General features: G+C 43.1%; 1 protein-coding gene across 1 annotated transcript; it reads right to left on the reverse strand.

Annotated features, from left to right (window-relative positions):
• Positions 1-12,719: 12,719 nt before the first annotated feature.
• Positions 12,720-15,933, reverse strand: LOC111244924 (uncharacterized). The gene is made up of 3 exons (XM_022792494.2): positions 15,798-15,933; positions 14,090-14,260; positions 12,720-13,696 (listed from the first exon to the last, which is right to left on the reverse strand). Exons 1-3 carry the CDS (start codon positions 15,871-15,873, stop codon positions 13,317-13,319), a joined length of 627 nt encoding a protein of 208 aa, XP_022648229.1. The 5' UTR covers positions 15,874-15,933; the 3' UTR covers positions 12,720-13,316.
• Between the last annotated feature and the right edge of the window lie 511 nt (positions 15,934-16,444).

A 16,444-nucleotide genomic window follows, 5' to 3' on the forward strand; every position in this document is an offset into this window, starting at 1 on the left:
GAGTAGTAATATATATACATATGATTCTGTTCCCATTTAATGAATTGTACTTTCGGTACGGCTTAGGCCCTCCACTATGTCCTATTCAAAAGGATTTTGGCTAGACTGCAAATTCTATCTGTATCAATAAAGCAAGCGTATCACTTCTGTGCGCAGGACGATATCCAGGCTATTCTATTCCAGCTCTGTGGCTGGAGGTCATCGAGAACTGACTATATTTATAACGTGCCATGGCAGTGCGTTGGCTTGGCGGGGTTCATTTCACTAATGAACAATCGGTAACTAAAAGATCTGCCAGCTCGAAAACGAGGTGGCTCAACTGAAGAGTCATTTTCACAGCAGTAAGCAGCAAACAGAATATAGGAATTTTGTATTGCTATTAAGTAAGGCAAATGTTATATCATCTAAACATACGTTACCGTGTCTCATGGTTCCACTTTGATCAATTAGGCCTAAAGCGATACGCCTATTGGTACCCAACAATCTGGCATTATTAAAGCCTTTTATATGCCCTAGAAGAAATAATCTTGGGGATGTGCTTTACTATAAATAGAGTTCGTTCCGAATATTACTCTGGGTTCTTGCAATTACAGAGCGAAAGAGAATCTGAATTCACAGCCAATCAGCTAACTTTTTATCATTTTAAACCTCGCATACTATCGGTGAATGCGCGGCCTGATTGCATTACTTCCGTCAAACGATATATACTAACTCCAAGAGCTGGTCAAAGAGTTCAGTGAAAACCTGTGGGTATCGTCCGTAGACGGTGTTGTCAATACAGGCCAGGCAGGGAACCTTTCTGCCGGTGCACTTGCCAATGAGAGGCGCTATTTGGACAAATACTCAGCTAACATTGTCCAGATTGTTCGAGCTGGTAAATTTCCAGTTGAAATCATCCATTCTGAAACAGATATTGCTGAAAACGAAAATATCGCTTGAATATCGACAACAATTGTAATAACGAAATCGTTTAAGTGGCATTTGCACACCCACTTTACCCCCTCCTTAGTAGCGAAGCACGGTGCTGCGCCGTGCATTGTGTATGCTATTTTTCACTGTGTTCCATGGTCTAATGGTCGCAGCAGAACTGTATCAGGACTGACTGCGCATTTTATCAGTGATTTAGAAGATTTTGCATGACGTTCCTTACTTTTTCGGTCCTATCTCTTTCTGTTATCGTCCAGTTCACTTCTTCCTGTCCAGGATAAGCGGAGATTAGCTTCATCATCTACGAACATCTGACACATATGTCACACACACACACACACACACACACAGACACAGGTCCCTATATACGCAACTTACTGCAACGGTGGCAGCGGCGGGGGATCGAGCAGCGAATAGCGCCAGACCGGCGTCAAAGAAATCCCCGGCATCACCTAACGTCTCATCACCGTTGTATTGATCCTCGCATCCGTTTTCCACTTTGCAACGTCCTTTCGGATTTACTTTGTTGTTGCGGATTCTGCCGCCACCGATGCCGCTAGCCATCGTTTCACTCTTAGTAGGAACGCTCTGTGCGAAAAAAAAATGCTTCTTTCCAAACCACTGCTGCACCGAAAGCTTCCCCTCGACTCGTCCCTGGTTGCCCTACAACCACCTCTTTCTTCTTTCTCGTGCTTAGCTTTTTTACGAACAGGTAGTGATGGCATGGAGCCGAACCGAGGAAAGGTATGCGGATTTTTAAGCGTTTGGCGCTTTCCTATCATTTCGATCTGGCCATCTGACTGGTTGGACGACCCTTCATGTTTTACCCTATCCGCCTCACGCCTAACGCACAGCTACTCCCAGGCGAAATGGTCCCTTCTTGTGCTCCATGTTACAGCAGCAGAGAAAAAAGAACGTGAAGGACAGAGAAAAAGCACAAGTCATCTGGTCTCTACCGCCGCCAGTGGGGCATAGCAGGAATGGCTGCAACTATTCAGATAGTAGTAGCAATAACGAGAAAAACAGGCAGGCAAGTAGCGTCGGACACCACGCATCTCTGCTGATGCCTACAACCCTTTTCTCCGTTCCACTCAAGGACTGAATCCACACAGCGAGCATCTGAATGAAAGATGTTATCATCTCACCGTTCGCAGTTGCTGTCGTTGCGTCAGGATAAGGTACCTAGAGCTGCTCCTCACCTAGAACACTGGTTGCCGCCGTTGTGCTCGTTGAGCTCTCTATGAAGGCGTCACGGCAAAGTGGGACAGGAACATAGGCCTAGACGAATGGGAAAATGGTAGCGATGGAGATGCTGCTGGTGGTAGCAGCGCCGATGAAGGCGACGAGAAAGCGACGACTGGCGACTAGCGGCCATTGTCGCTGGCTAAAGCTCTGCGCCGTGCCTACTTAAAGGTCTATTGGCTGAAAATCTCTTCGACGGCGGCTCGGTGGCGCCTATCCCAGACCTTTGCCGCTCGTGTTATGGTTAGCCTTAACTATATGTTCCCTGCTACCAGCCCAGATACAACTCAGCCCAATACAGCTCAGATCACTCGCCATATCTCCACCGACCTTCTGCCAGTCAGCTCATCATACAAAGAACACGCAACGCTGATGGAGCGCGTCCTGAGCCGTATATCGCTTTTGAACTGCTGTCATGTTGTGTTTCGTGCACCCGTTTACCCAGTCGGCTGCTTGCTCTTTGCCGTTGTAATATAGAAACAGCAATAGAAGCAACAACACTGACACACGCAACTGCAATTCTCACCAATCAATCCAAAAGGCAACACGGTTAACAGCTGTGGGAGGTCGATGGACTCTTCGGAGAGACCACGCTTTATACGGAGCAAGGGGATACTAATATCCTGACACGCCCTGCGCATCTCGACCTAATACTGGTGAGCCACGCGTTCCATGAAGTGTTCTTCACTGTCAACGTACGAACCACCCTACTGAGAACTCCTGCTCCGATCTTCTCCAGTTTTCTCATTGCTTCTGCTGCTCTCGTAGCTTCAACGATGTAACGCGATTATAGCATCGGGTTAATCATTGACGAGTCTCGTACACACTTAGAGGCACATACGACACGAGAGGGATCAAGATGTGTGCGCGAAGGATAGGATCAGACGAAAGAGCATGCAGAACTGAACCGGCCGTACTCAGCTGAAGTCGGTACACGAAATGCTTTTAAATCAATTTGCGCTACATCTGCGCAAAGACCCGGTCGCGTCGTTCACAGCAGATTCTATTGGAACCCGCTATCGTCCGGCGATTCACTATCTCTTCAGGATTCTTTCAGAGACGTTGCGACGAATGCCTTGCACGCTTTGAGTAGGGCTCACTTGTTTAACCGCCACGATCCTTATCACTATAACTTTGATCGAGAAGAGAAATGATCTGACTGTGTTACTCAGACAATTCGTTCTGCTTCAATTTGTTATTAGGATTCCAGGAGGTGACGAAAGCCCAAGATGTCTCCGCTGTTATTGACGATAGTGTTGTGAAACTTGAAATATATAGGCCCGTTGTAATTGCTTCAAAAATCCCTTCTTCAGACCTATTTACAGTTCTAGGCCCTGGACAGTTTCGTGAAGTTTGCCATTTAGCATGGTGATTTTATCCAATTCGGCAGTACGTTTGTTGAGCAGGACGTGCACTGCACGGTATATAGAGAGCATAGTCGATATTTGAAGTCGTTCCGTCTCGTAATACATTTGTTCGTATGTATACCCTGTATGTTCTGCCTTAATCGCACGACATTGCATATACTTCCCGTCCTGACACACAAGGTTGACTGCAATTCGAGCAATCCCTACAATACAGGCTTTGCAGGCGACGAATTGGAGAGGAACGCCTAGAGGGCTGGGCAGCACAGACGGCTTTATCTGTTTGGCCTGATTAAACGATCACATTAATAGGCACGCAGAGATATACACTTAAATCCTGCTCGACCGAACTCCATGGCCATCCCGGACGGACTCCCCCTTCGGAGCTTCTAGGTCTTAGGCAAAGAGCTTAGTGAGTTGTCCACGGAACAAACACGCAATACCCGTATGACAATGGCAGTAATGGACAACAGCCTTGACACGCTACATTACGCACGTCGTAAGTGCAGCTTAGGCCTGAAAAATCAGATGGCCTAAATGCTTCTGCTAGCGAATGAACGTTTCATATCTATAAGCAAGTTGGTGTTCACTTAATGACTTTAGTGGATATTTATGAGTGACGTAATATTATCGCTATATATATATATATATATGATGATTTTCGTCACAGAAAAGGATACAGTCACGGAAAAATGACAGCAACTTTGACAACGTTGACGAATGAATTTTTAGTTTTTGTTGTCCGTAGTTGCAATTTTGCGCGTGGCCGCAGTGGAAAAATGTCGTAGAGTCCAAAAAGAATCATTTTGGAAAAAGGGTCTAGAACGAAAAGGTCTATGTATTCCCCGGTATTACCGGAGCTTACCGTAAAGCCTGTTCGTCTCGTGTGCGCACTTTCTCGGATACCGCAACTGAATGTGGCCAGCAAAATTTGCCTTATCCGATGTTTTGTATATACTAATCAATTAAAAAGTCAATTTAATTCGAAACAACAGACTTGTAATAGAGCAAATAAATATAATCAAGTGACCCGTAAACCTGCAGGAAATTTCTTCGTACAAAAATTTAAAGGACAACATTTTCTATATAGATTAATCATAGCTTACATGAGAATTCTGCCTACAGCCGCAATTGACAGGATTGACAAATCAAGCTGACTAACTCACACTCCTCCGGAAAGGGGGGACGGCCAACCTAACTGCTCTTTACATAGAAATTCGGGCTGTTTTTCCCTCGTCAAAATGCATTCGGGGCCGGCGAATGTAAAAGTTTCTCAATAGAATAGTACTTTATAACAAGTTATTAATAAAGAACTCAATCTATCCAGTGGATATGTGCGAGCTTTCTTTTCCTTTGTTTTTTTCCTGTGATTGAAATTGGTTTTTATTGCTTCTTCAGTTATTTTAACAGTATATTGTTTACAAAATCTGCTTCAACTCCTTTCACAAGCACTTCTTCATTGATGGGCAATATGTGGATAGCAATGGAAAAATAAATTCGAATCCTCTCGGTGATGAACAGGCCACGAGAAGGCGGTAGCAGGAATAATTGATACTGAAGATCGAGCCAATTAATATGTATCCAAACGACATTATGAACTGCCTAGACAAGATCAGCACGATCTCATATAAACACACACATACAGCTTCAATAATTTAACAAAACACGTGCGAGTCGTGCCGTCGTTGCTGTTCTCTCAGAGCTGACGAGTTTTTTTTTTTTTTTTTTTTTGAAGAAGACTTGAGTGATCGTATTTTTTCGCCGTTCGATTCAGCATAGTAATGCCGATCTAGCGTTAGCCAATGAGTGCCTGGTGGGACTGTTTGGACGCCTGTCTCGTAATCCAAATGCCGTTAAGATGAGCTCGCTTTCCTTTGTTGCGTTGAACTTTTTAGAAGGGAGACACAGTTCTATTAAAGACGATCTTTAAATAATAACTCATCTTCCACTTCCAACAATTAAAATGCAGGCATGAAATAAGTGAGTTTTGTGTATCTAGGTATAGTAAACAAGGTAAAAATGTTAGCGTAACAAAGCAACGTCCCAGTGAGACATAATATTTTCATAGGGTAACTTTATCACTTAACAATCCTACGAAGTTGCGTGCTATAGTTCGAGATATGGTTAGCAAGTGCATACATTTTATTATTACCGACATTCACCCAACTAAAATTGTAATACATCTAATCTTTCTGTCAAGCATATTAGCAAAATCAATTTCAGGAAGGAGAAAAGTAGAGCGTTGTTGAAAACAGGCTCAAGTGTACTAGAACTCTGGTTATTTAAATGACATGAACAGTGAAAAGAAGTAACGTATGTATATGTTACGTTATGACGAAAACCCGATCTAGTATCCTTCAGAACGTACGGCTTTGCCCAACCGACCACCGGGTTGAATACGGCTCTCTCTCTGTTCGATTATTTTTACCACCGTTCTAATTAGCAACCAAAGTGTCTTTCGGTAGAAATGATCAAATCAAATGTAATGCTAAAATACTCGTAGTTGCATCAATATTACGATACGAGGACCCACTTGCCTAACTATGAATCGTACTTAATAGACACGTATAAAAGATGCCTGAAAATAACCAGCGCCGAACAGTCGGGCTTGTGCTGAACCTTTTTAGGACGTTATCTAACTACTATAAATGGGCTTCAAGTTTGCGTGCCCAAATCATACTGGTCTCCATTGTATACATAGAATATATTATGAAATGACTGAGAACGCTTTTGTATAAGTTCTTTCCTTCACAGCGCTTACTTGCGGCTGCTGTCACGGCAATTAAACAACTATAACAGCTTACTGATAGTTTGACGGTGCGTTAAGGCATCAAAGGAAAAACATTTATACTTCAACGGTGAAGCTAGAACAGATTAGAAGGCAACACGCGTGGAAGTTTGGTATATTGACCCTCATGCCAGTGATGCCTCAACTCAACGCTTTGTTAACGAGGTAAGCCGCGTTATCGCTTCAGTTGGTAAGAAAAATATCAGCAATAACCGACTTTATTCATTCGTTCAATAAGACAGGAGTATATGTTATTAGTGAAAAGATTTAATTTCCACCATAACTATTATGTGAATATATATTATAGAATTATATAAATTCAGCGTTCGGAAGTTTCAAACACGGTCGCTGCACCAAGCGTGTGTAGTATGCAAAATACATTTAGGTTTCTTATAACTTACCGAGCAAAGACTTGATCAAGACGAAGCACCGCGGTCGCGAGGGGCTGCGCCATTATAAGAGACGCCAGATGAAAAAGTTGTCACTTGAGTCAAAGCCTTCAAGATCCGATAAGGTTGTCACAAAATTTGTAGCCTTTTTTGGCCAAAGCTATTAGAAGGCTTTTCATTCCTTTGTCGATTCGACCTAAGCAAAAACAAATATGGAGGTCCCCTCTGTAACGAGTAAAGCAATGAATAGGACGCGAATATAATACAGCATGAATAGGCTGGCCTCAGAACTGTACTTTTTTAAAGAACGAAAACACTTTCTTCTGTTCTACGTCCGAAGTAAGAATACACTTCTTAGAGCTTGCGCTCATTGGACCCGACTTTGCTTGCGCTCAGCGTCTGAGATTTCAATTTTTGGTTGTAAGACGACCCATTTAGGCCCAATGCGAATCCATAAAAAGGACGATCGAGAACCGCATGGCGGCGGAAACCACATTTTTGTTAAATCTTGAATCGATTCTAGAGGACTTTTTCGCTATTACCATTGATGGAGCATCTGTAATGAACGGCCTATACCGAAAGTAGCCAGAAGACGGAAGCATGGTTCACGCTGTGAACAAATACTCCGTGCCCGACACAGGCAGAACTTCTTAAAGACGAAGTCGACAGCTATTACAACGATGGAAAAGTAGACGCGTAAGATTCTGATGGGGACAATAATTCGTATGAATACGCAGATTCAATTTTAAGGCTGTATATAAATGATGTGCCAAAAACCCTCAACAAAGGCTACAACGAATCCTTCTCAACTCATTAGTTTTCCAAATTCAACAAAAACTAACAAAGCAGCGGTTTGTAGAGTTTCGCCACCAGGCGAAATGGACACAAGACACAACTGCGGGTTTACTTTTCCAACGTGAACCGTGACCAGACCAAAAGGATGGCGGTCATTTTGACCCAGGCGTAGAGAACTTCTTGCGCGTGAAGACCAACTTATACGAATCCATCTACCAATCGCACGCGATTTGAACTTTTCATATCCAATTCTTCGAAGGGTGGAAACTAGAAACAATATGTAGGCAGTTGCGGTCTCTAGCGTACTATCTAGTAGGCGTCGATGCGGGCTTAACCGGTCCGACGTAAAAACAGAGACCTAACAAGAACCTCAAAAGCCATGTATTGTGGCCGACATTCGGACGACCGTGAACGTTTCTAAAACATGTACATGAGAAACAATATACGACGCAAGCGTGAAAAGAAAAATAGCCAACAAAACTGTAGAAGCTGCGAAACAACGAACACTGCTTCACATAGAGTTCGCTTAATTTTCACAGGTAGATTAGATAAAACGTAGTTAAATATTATTGTTCCATTTACAATTCAGGTTTAAGGACATCGAATTAACATAGCGTACTTTAAAATCTCGATAAATTTTCTTGTGAAGATGACAAGCTGGCCTACCAGCTTTGCATACATAATTAACAATTAGGACATTCATTCCACTGTACTTTATGCGTTCGGTCAATGTTGGCTGCTGGCCTCCCGTTGTTTGTTACGATGACGCGACAACATAATTCAGTGACGAAAAAGGGTAGTTACAATGCTCTGCCTGAAAAATATGGCTGTACACGTTTGCGCAGCTACAGCAGTATAGCATGGCAATACCTGCATCGCTAGAAAAATACCGGTGCAGAATAGTAGATATTTATGACAATGATGGAAGTCCTATTGATTTATAGTAATCGTTGCTTTTTTAAACGCACTTCTTGGGTGAATACAGCTTGAATTATTAAGTGATGCACCAAACTTCTTATAAGGCGTCGTAAATATAATTGCGTGTTCTCCTCTGAGATTATTGTATATAATTATTCTCATGTATGTATTATTGTCCATTATCTAGAAACTGTGCCCTCGATTACTGTTTCTCACTTCCTTAGCATTGTTGAAGTTCTGGAATAGGTCCGTTTCACCAAATTCGAGACGTTGTCGAATTTTAATAGCAAAGGCCCATATAAATATGCTCCTTGATTTCATTATGGTTTAGGCGGGCAAATTCGAAATCCACTGCTAGCCAAGTAATAGTTGTCATGTGCGGTGCAGTAGTGGTCTGAAAGGGTCCGTAACTATACCGAAGCTGGTGAAGTGAGCTTGGTGCTGCAGCAGACGAATGGATGTTAGGAGGGAAACGAACGGGAGACTCGAAACAGCCCTTTCAAGCCGGGAACTAGTAAAACAGGTTGAAGCTAGTAACCGTGAGGATGCAAGGGACCTAACCAGCCGCACTAACAGCCATCAACGAGGAGGCGAGCAACGACGACCGCTATTACTTCGGCAGTAGCTGCAATGGAGAAGAACATTTGGTCCTCGCGGTCCCTTTTTCTGCTTTTTGCTTGACGTTGACGCCACCCGAAGTCAGCTCGTTCGTCCCTACTGCGCGCATTGAGATGAAGAAACCTTTCAATCATTCCTTACGTACGGGGCGAGCCCTGGCGGTAGTGGTTGCAGCACACTGCCATTATTCCTGACAGCGAAGGCAAAAGTGTATGCCAGGGCAATGGCAGTACGAGCAGCAGCATTCTCCACTTAGCCACGCTCAAACTGACTGGTCGAGACCCACGGTTCGCACGATGCATTGCGGAAGAGAGCGAGAAAAAGAGTGTTATAGTTGCTTCATCCACCGTCAGACCGATCTGGGCAGGGCCCTTAAAGCAGGCAAAGCCGAGCCATCGCCGCGCCGACCGCGTCAGATGCTTTGAGCGCCTTTATTTTTGAAGACGGCGGCAGCGAAGGTTGAAATAGTTGAGAGGCGCCCGAAGAGAGGGTCCTCACAGACAGACGCAAAAATACGAAGAAGAGTGCTCTTTTTCTGTGTACTGTTGCTAGCGTGGCGGTCGTCCCCTCCACCACGACCATGCCAAACCATCACAAAAACTGCAACGGAGGGCAACTGGGTGCCGGTAGCCTCTTCATATTTCACTTCTGCCTAACCTTTGCCCCTTCCAATCCCCTTTAAGCGCCTGTAAAATGACCCGCTTTTAGCCCCTGTCATTTTGCCTAAGCTACCTTATTGCGTCTTCTCTGTATCTTTTTGCCATCAAACAGACTTTTCTTAGTCAATCGAAGCGTAACAATGGCACCGCAAGACCACGTCAGAAGTTGCTGTCGGCTTGCCTAGTTAACTCTTCCTGGCATACAACTGTTAACTTTAACTCTACGTCAATGTTGCCAGATTATCTACTATAGCTGCCTCAGTTATTTCAATACGCACGAAAGACGACTAACGGGCAGACAGACGGCGAAGTAAACGATATACATATACCTGCCCGTGGCATGGTAGAATCATCATAACAATAATTATCAATTCTAATTTGAAATGCTAGTTCCTGAAGCGGTTTTGAAAATCTTAAATAGTTCCCTGAAGGTATAAGGGCTTTCCCAATCTTCCCCTTTAACCCCCACGATACGTTGCACAGGCACCGATCGAATTCAGCGTCAGGGAAACTTGAGCCCGTCTCTGCTCTCGGTCTGTGACAATAATGTTTACCTATGCCGAGTACTGCATGTGCCTGAACTGCTGCGTCTCTGGCCAGCCCGCTATATATTATAAATTCACCGACTACCTCTCCACAGATGACTAAACCCTAATTCCATCTATAGCGCTTACCCTAGACATGGCTATCCGTTTTCTCCAATATCCCCTTCTTATTTTCGTATTATACTCCTTTCTCAGTGTCCTTGTTGTTGTCGTCTGCATTCGTTCTCTCTCTTACTGACTCCATGGATGAGACGGGCGGTGGACAGGATGACAATACACAAACGGAACAGCTGTTAGGCAACAGTGGCAGTAGCAGCAGGATTTATTAATGAACGAATGATCTGGGGGACGGATTAATAATACACGACAGAACATCGTTGAGGGTAGTAGTGACTGTGCATGCTATGACCGCCGATGACGCTTTGGGAGTCGCACGATCGCTGGACCAGGGAGACAAAGTGGCCTTAAACGTAAGTATTGAAACAGGAGGTGGAGGGACGTCGAACTATTTGTGTAGAGGCATTTGGTTGAGCTCCCGAAGTGGACGAATGTGGCAATGGAATCAACAATGAAGGCTGAACGAATGAAAGCATTGTTGTTAAAAGAACCCTCACCAATAGATATCGACGCGAAGCTGCCGAGGAAGACAGTACGGCCGTAGTAAATATAGTCGGTGTCAGCTCACACCCAAAACTTGCTAGTCGATGGACACTTCCAGCCTTTTCACGTAAACAGAAGGAACCTGAAGTCCAAAGTCGAATGGACAATTCGTAATTCCGCTCACATGCTAACGCAGATCTTATAGAAACGAAAAAGCCCTTGTTTACTTCTGTTATAAACACTAATTTGCTGATTGTTGGTGAGATCAATGGGCAGAGATGAACAAAAAAAATTAGTGCTGTTCAATGGATGCAAGGCTCCTAGATGCTTATTAGAGAGAATATCTAATCCGTCGTTTTAGAGGATTAATCAAGTCTATCAATAGGGACATTGTCAGCTTTCGCCTGTATCATTTCTGAATTTTTAAGATCATGGGTCCGAGGTGATATACGTAATCGACCCTCACGAAGGACGATGAGATGATTAGTCTTTCCGAAGTAAATTCAGTATATATATATATATATCCTGTAAGTTGTTTGTATACTTTGCTGTACTGTAGCAGTGTAGTACCATCTTTTCGCAGTTTAGATTCGCAGTTTTTCTCTGCAGCCAGCCTATTCATTCAGTTTTTATTCAGGAAGTAGCGGTTGGGATTTGATGTATACGTGTCATGGCATAAGTGTGATCATCAGGGAAAGGCAAGCGCTTGCACCCTCGTCATAACACGGAGACAAAAGCGCCTGCAGGCCTTTGAGAAAATGGCGCGTTTCTTTTGTGACCATGAATAATTATAACGCCAACCTATCGATTCATCAAAAATACTGGAACCCATGGAACGTGTAATCCTCATCCCTGAATGCATTATATTAGCTCGAGGATGACCCTTCGAGTATTACTCGTATAATTTTGGGCCATGGAAAGGTCATGAAGGGCCCAAATAAGATCGCGCAGCTATTTCCTTCGTCAGATATAAGGCAATTTAAATTCACCCATGCGGCCGGTGCTATTTATTGTTTTATTATGTTTATTAAATTTATGTGGTAAGTAATCTTACCCTTTGGATATAAATATGTAATTGTTCTTATTATTGTTTCAACTATTCTTTGAATGAAGCCGCACTCTGAACATACCATATATCGAATCACGCATCAGTCAGTGCTTATCTTATTCTGGTTTGCCCCAATGCCGAGGGTTCTATATCCGGTCAAGTTCAAAAAAATGTTGAAAACCCACATATTCCGTTATGATAATTTGATAAGTTCATAGCTATAAGTAAATGCGCCTGTCTACAATGAAACAGAATTATTACGAAGTTCTTAGAAATTACCATGTGCGGTAATCAAATTAGTTAGAATAATATTTGCAGTGATATACGTTGGGTAAGTTTTATTTTAATATGATGAGTCAATAAAACAAGGAGCGGTTGCACGGAAGTAGAGCATTGTGGCTTTTACTTGCCAAAAATGAAGTAATCCTTGTTATAGTTCTAAAAAAAGAAACGTGATCGACAGGGCCAACAGCAACAGAACCACACGCTTACACGCAAAGCGTGGCTGCCTTTGTTATGATCTTCACGGCACGTGCATACGGTCACACCGGACACAGAAATTAATTTCATTGTTGGCCGAAAAGTAATACCAAGATCTATATCTGCGTGTTTGTCACGTACATACACACACGCATGTACATACTCAAATACAAATACACAGTTGTGGAAATGATGATGATGATCACTGTGGCTCTATGCCAAGTTGAAAATGATATAAAGTGGATGGTAAATTCTACTTCGGACATTGATCAAGACATTGTAACCGTTATACGAAGCATAAAAAATAGAATTATAAATTAAGTTCTTTTTTTTTTTTTTTTTTTTTTTATTTCATACTATCGTAAAGAGCGCTTGACGCTTTTTATAACATATTACGAATGTGTCGACCCTAATGCAAAGTGTGTACATTATGTAATAATGTATAGCACATCATATATTAATCGTAGATTGTTACGTTATGTATCACAAGAGAGCATGATGTAGACGGAAAAAACAAAAGTAGACAAGCGATTTTTCAAAGTAGAAAATTTGGACTTTGCCTTGTGAAGTGAGCATCGTAACATGGCCATCTATACATTGTTGCCCCATCTAACATAATTATCATAGCGTCTATACAATAAAACATACGATATCACTTTGCTCTCATTCATCAAATAACACTAAATATTCAAGAAGGATTAGATACAATTTCATCTCCTCGGAGTAAATTCTCTTTATCTTTGGGACTCTCCCCCAATACATCTACATATAAAAAACGATTGGGCCTTTGGAAACCACTTTACTATGGATTTCAAGAGTGAGGAGCAGACTGGCTACTTCTTTTAGCCCATTTTCTTTTGAGAACCCTTTTACAAAGCTCCGACTTCGACAGCTGTTTAAGCTTATTTTTGTCTGAGCGCTTCGCCGAATCGGCTGACGGCTATCAGAGACCGCGCCCGTACGAGCTGCCAACGTAATGCCGAGCACCCCACCGGTAGTTACCGTCGTAATCAGTCCTTATGTAGGTATGCACGGGTCCCACAACTCCACCACCACCACCACCATCACGATGACCAGATCGCTTTGAGCGACTTAGAACGGAGCCGGCCATACCAGAAGCGATTGATCGGCGAGCGCGATGATGGACATCAGATGAAGTCATCGAGTGATCCGCAGGCATTCTTGCGCGAAACAAAGAAACCGACCCAAAAGGAGTGGGTAACGACGTAGGCTCAAGTGCGGGCTGAGGAAGGACAGCAAGCGCCACCCGCTGGCTGCTGTCGACCCGTTCAGCGTTATCGTCACCAGCGCTGTTGTTCGGTTCTGGAATACGCCATAAACAATAGTAAGACAAATTTCAGCAGTATATTGGTACGGCGCCAGTCAAACTAACGTAAATGAAGATTTCTGTCTGGCTGATACAGTACCTCTAAGGACTTAATTCCTCTAGTGTAGGTTGGCTATAAATTTCTATCGTAGAAAACTTAGGCTTTGCAAGCAGGAATCTCGTTGCATATTATAGATTCATTCATGGTTACTAATAATACATTTAGTTCACGTGAAAAGAGCATTGTTTTTTGACCGATGACAGATTAATCTGACGTATTGTGTATCCTAATTTTTCGAAAAATCAGCATAAGGAACCTCGCATTATAGGGCTGTCTCAGTGTTAGTATACACCCGTTCGAGATGATACAATACAGATGGAGCATATACCCTCGTCGCGTTCTATTGTGGAAACATATTCCGGCCGCGCTCTACTTTCATCACCTCCCATATCATCGTCTCCATCAGTAGGTGAATCATAGCCGCCGTCATCGTCGCCGTCCGCGGGTGCATCATAGCCTTCATCATCTCCTCCGTCATCAGCCCCATAAGCACCGTCACCTATTACATGGAATCCACTCATGATCAATCAAGAACGGTTATCACTTAGCATTTATCCAACTTGAGGTAAGTCTCGCTGCTCAACAACTACAACCCTCAATACCTTCTACATATACCGTCGTAGAAATGCGTCCTACGTACATGCACGCTGAATACTAATGACGTTTAGTTTAAGTAACTATTCATTGCAGAAACGAGAAAAACAACAGGTTTTTTCGCCAATGAAACACGCTCACGTTCCCTTCAGAACATCTTAAAGGCTCACAGAGGCTGGGATAACTACGTCCTCACAGCTCGTTGACGCTATGCATACACGAAATATAATGGATGTACCCAGTAAAGGGCAAAGGAACACGACTTTGAATTTGTACTGATTATAGAACTATAAAATAGTTATATATTCTCGTAGATGACTCGCAAGTGATGTACGGTTAATTGCAGCACACTGTCTTACTTTTGACGCACTGTGAAAGACGGCCCTAAATAGAAATTCCGTGCTTTTTTCCTGCGTGTTTCGAAACGTTGTTGTTACTGTCGTCGTCGTGGTGGCGTTCCCTGTCGATGAATACCTCTCGGCTATAGTATATCGACGACAACCAACGATTAATCAACGGTAGAAACTTTTACGATGATGGGGATAGACGTTAGCCAAGCCAGCCTGTGGGGGGCCTGACACAAAAACTATATACTATATACGTGTGTATATGCTTTGTGTACACTTTAATACGACGTTTGCGCCAGTGCCGCTGAAAGCTTTCATCAGACCTAAATTGTGATATATTGCCGCATCGCTACGGGGTGCCGAACGCTCATTAGCATGTGTTATGAAGTTGCGTCCTAGAAATTTGCCGAGTTCTCACAACTCGTTGAGGCTATGCATACACGAAATATTGTGATACAACCAATCGAGGAGAATTAGAGATTACATATACGATATAATTGTTAAGTTTGTTCGAAGTAGAAAGTCTCCTCACCGACGACCCTACTTTGTAATAGAGCAGTATTGAAAAGAGGGATTTAACCGTGAGTAGTAGTACGGTTGGAACACACAACCAAAAACACATCCATCCTTATGTGAATCATCTTATAACAGTAGGATGAAGCCGTCCATGACTTAGTGGACTAATAGACTGCATCACTCAATAACGAAATGAGACTGGTTTGATACCTTAATTGGGTTAAATTCCTAGACCGACTACAAAAGTTCGGCAGCCCTTAAGCTGGACGTAATTCTGGAGAGAAAAATGAATTCATACAGAATATGTATCTCTGTTCAAAAGACGAAAGACTTATTACTTGAAATTTACGCTTAACCTATGTTCGAATTTTTGTTTTTTCTTTGTCCTGTTGAGCATCAAGGATCACCATTGTAGGTATCAGGCACAACTTATCCGCTCACCTGACAAGAGCGCACATTCTTCGTTTTGCTGCTATCTGATGCCAATGTATAATGACATTACTTTTCTATATTGGCATTTTCATTAGTGCCCTTATTATTATCATCATCATCATCTCCCTTCTTGTTCGTGTCTCTTACCCATGTCGTCGTCATCCTGAGCGCGAACATCCCTTGTGAAAGTCAAGAGAACGATCAGAAACACAAACCACTTCATTTTAGATACGTCTCCTTGCCTTATATTTGCTGCTCCGCTTATGATAGATACTCAGCTATTTTGATAGACGTAATGGGTAATGTATCGCGTCGCCAGGTACAAAGTGTGACCGTTGTAGGGCCGCGCGCTGCCAGCTATATGTACCCGCCGCCGGTAAAATGCAATCATTTGGAACAACAAGCCAAAACGTAAGGAGAAAATTGTTCTATCTATCCTTTTTACTTTCTTAACCAGTTTCAGGGGGGTGTTGGGTTGGGTTAGCGGGTAAAGGCCGGCGGCGGGGGCGTGTGCTATCCGACTGTCTGCTGTTTGATCTGTCTGGCGGTCGACGACAGAGGCCTCGGCAGCTGTAACAATTTCAGCCAGACCAATCGCGGTTAGAACGAAAAGAAACATAACAACTACCATTAGATAAGTTTCAGACTTATCTAGGTCGGAAGGACTGCGAAAGCCCGCAGGTTTAAATTGGCAAGCTTTCCACAGCTGCGGCAGCGGTTGCGGGCCGTCCAGATTGAACGTTGAATTGCCTTATTACAGCGGCAGCACGCACTCACGCAAAAAAAACTGTAAT

Source organism: Varroa destructor, unplaced genomic scaffold, assembly GCF_002443255.2.
Source record: "Varroa destructor unplaced genomic scaffold, Vdes_3.0 BEIS01000002.1, whole genome shotgun sequence".
In the NCBI taxonomy this organism is placed as follows: Eukaryota; Metazoa; Arthropoda; class Arachnida; order Mesostigmata; family Varroidae; genus Varroa; species Varroa destructor.

Coding starts and splice junctions, on each gene's coding strand:
- LOC111244924 (XM_022792494.2), bottom strand. CDS start 15,873: ATGAAGTGGTTTGTGTTTCTGATCGTTCTCTTGACTTTCACAAGGGAT. Junction 14,261..15,797: donor TCAGGATGACGACGACATGG/GTAAGAGACACG, acceptor TCCATGTAATAG/GTGACGGTGCTTATGGGGCT. Junction 13,697..14,089: donor CACAATAGAACGCGACGAGG/GTATATGCTCCA, acceptor GGCGTATTCCAG/AACCGAACAACAGCGCTGGT.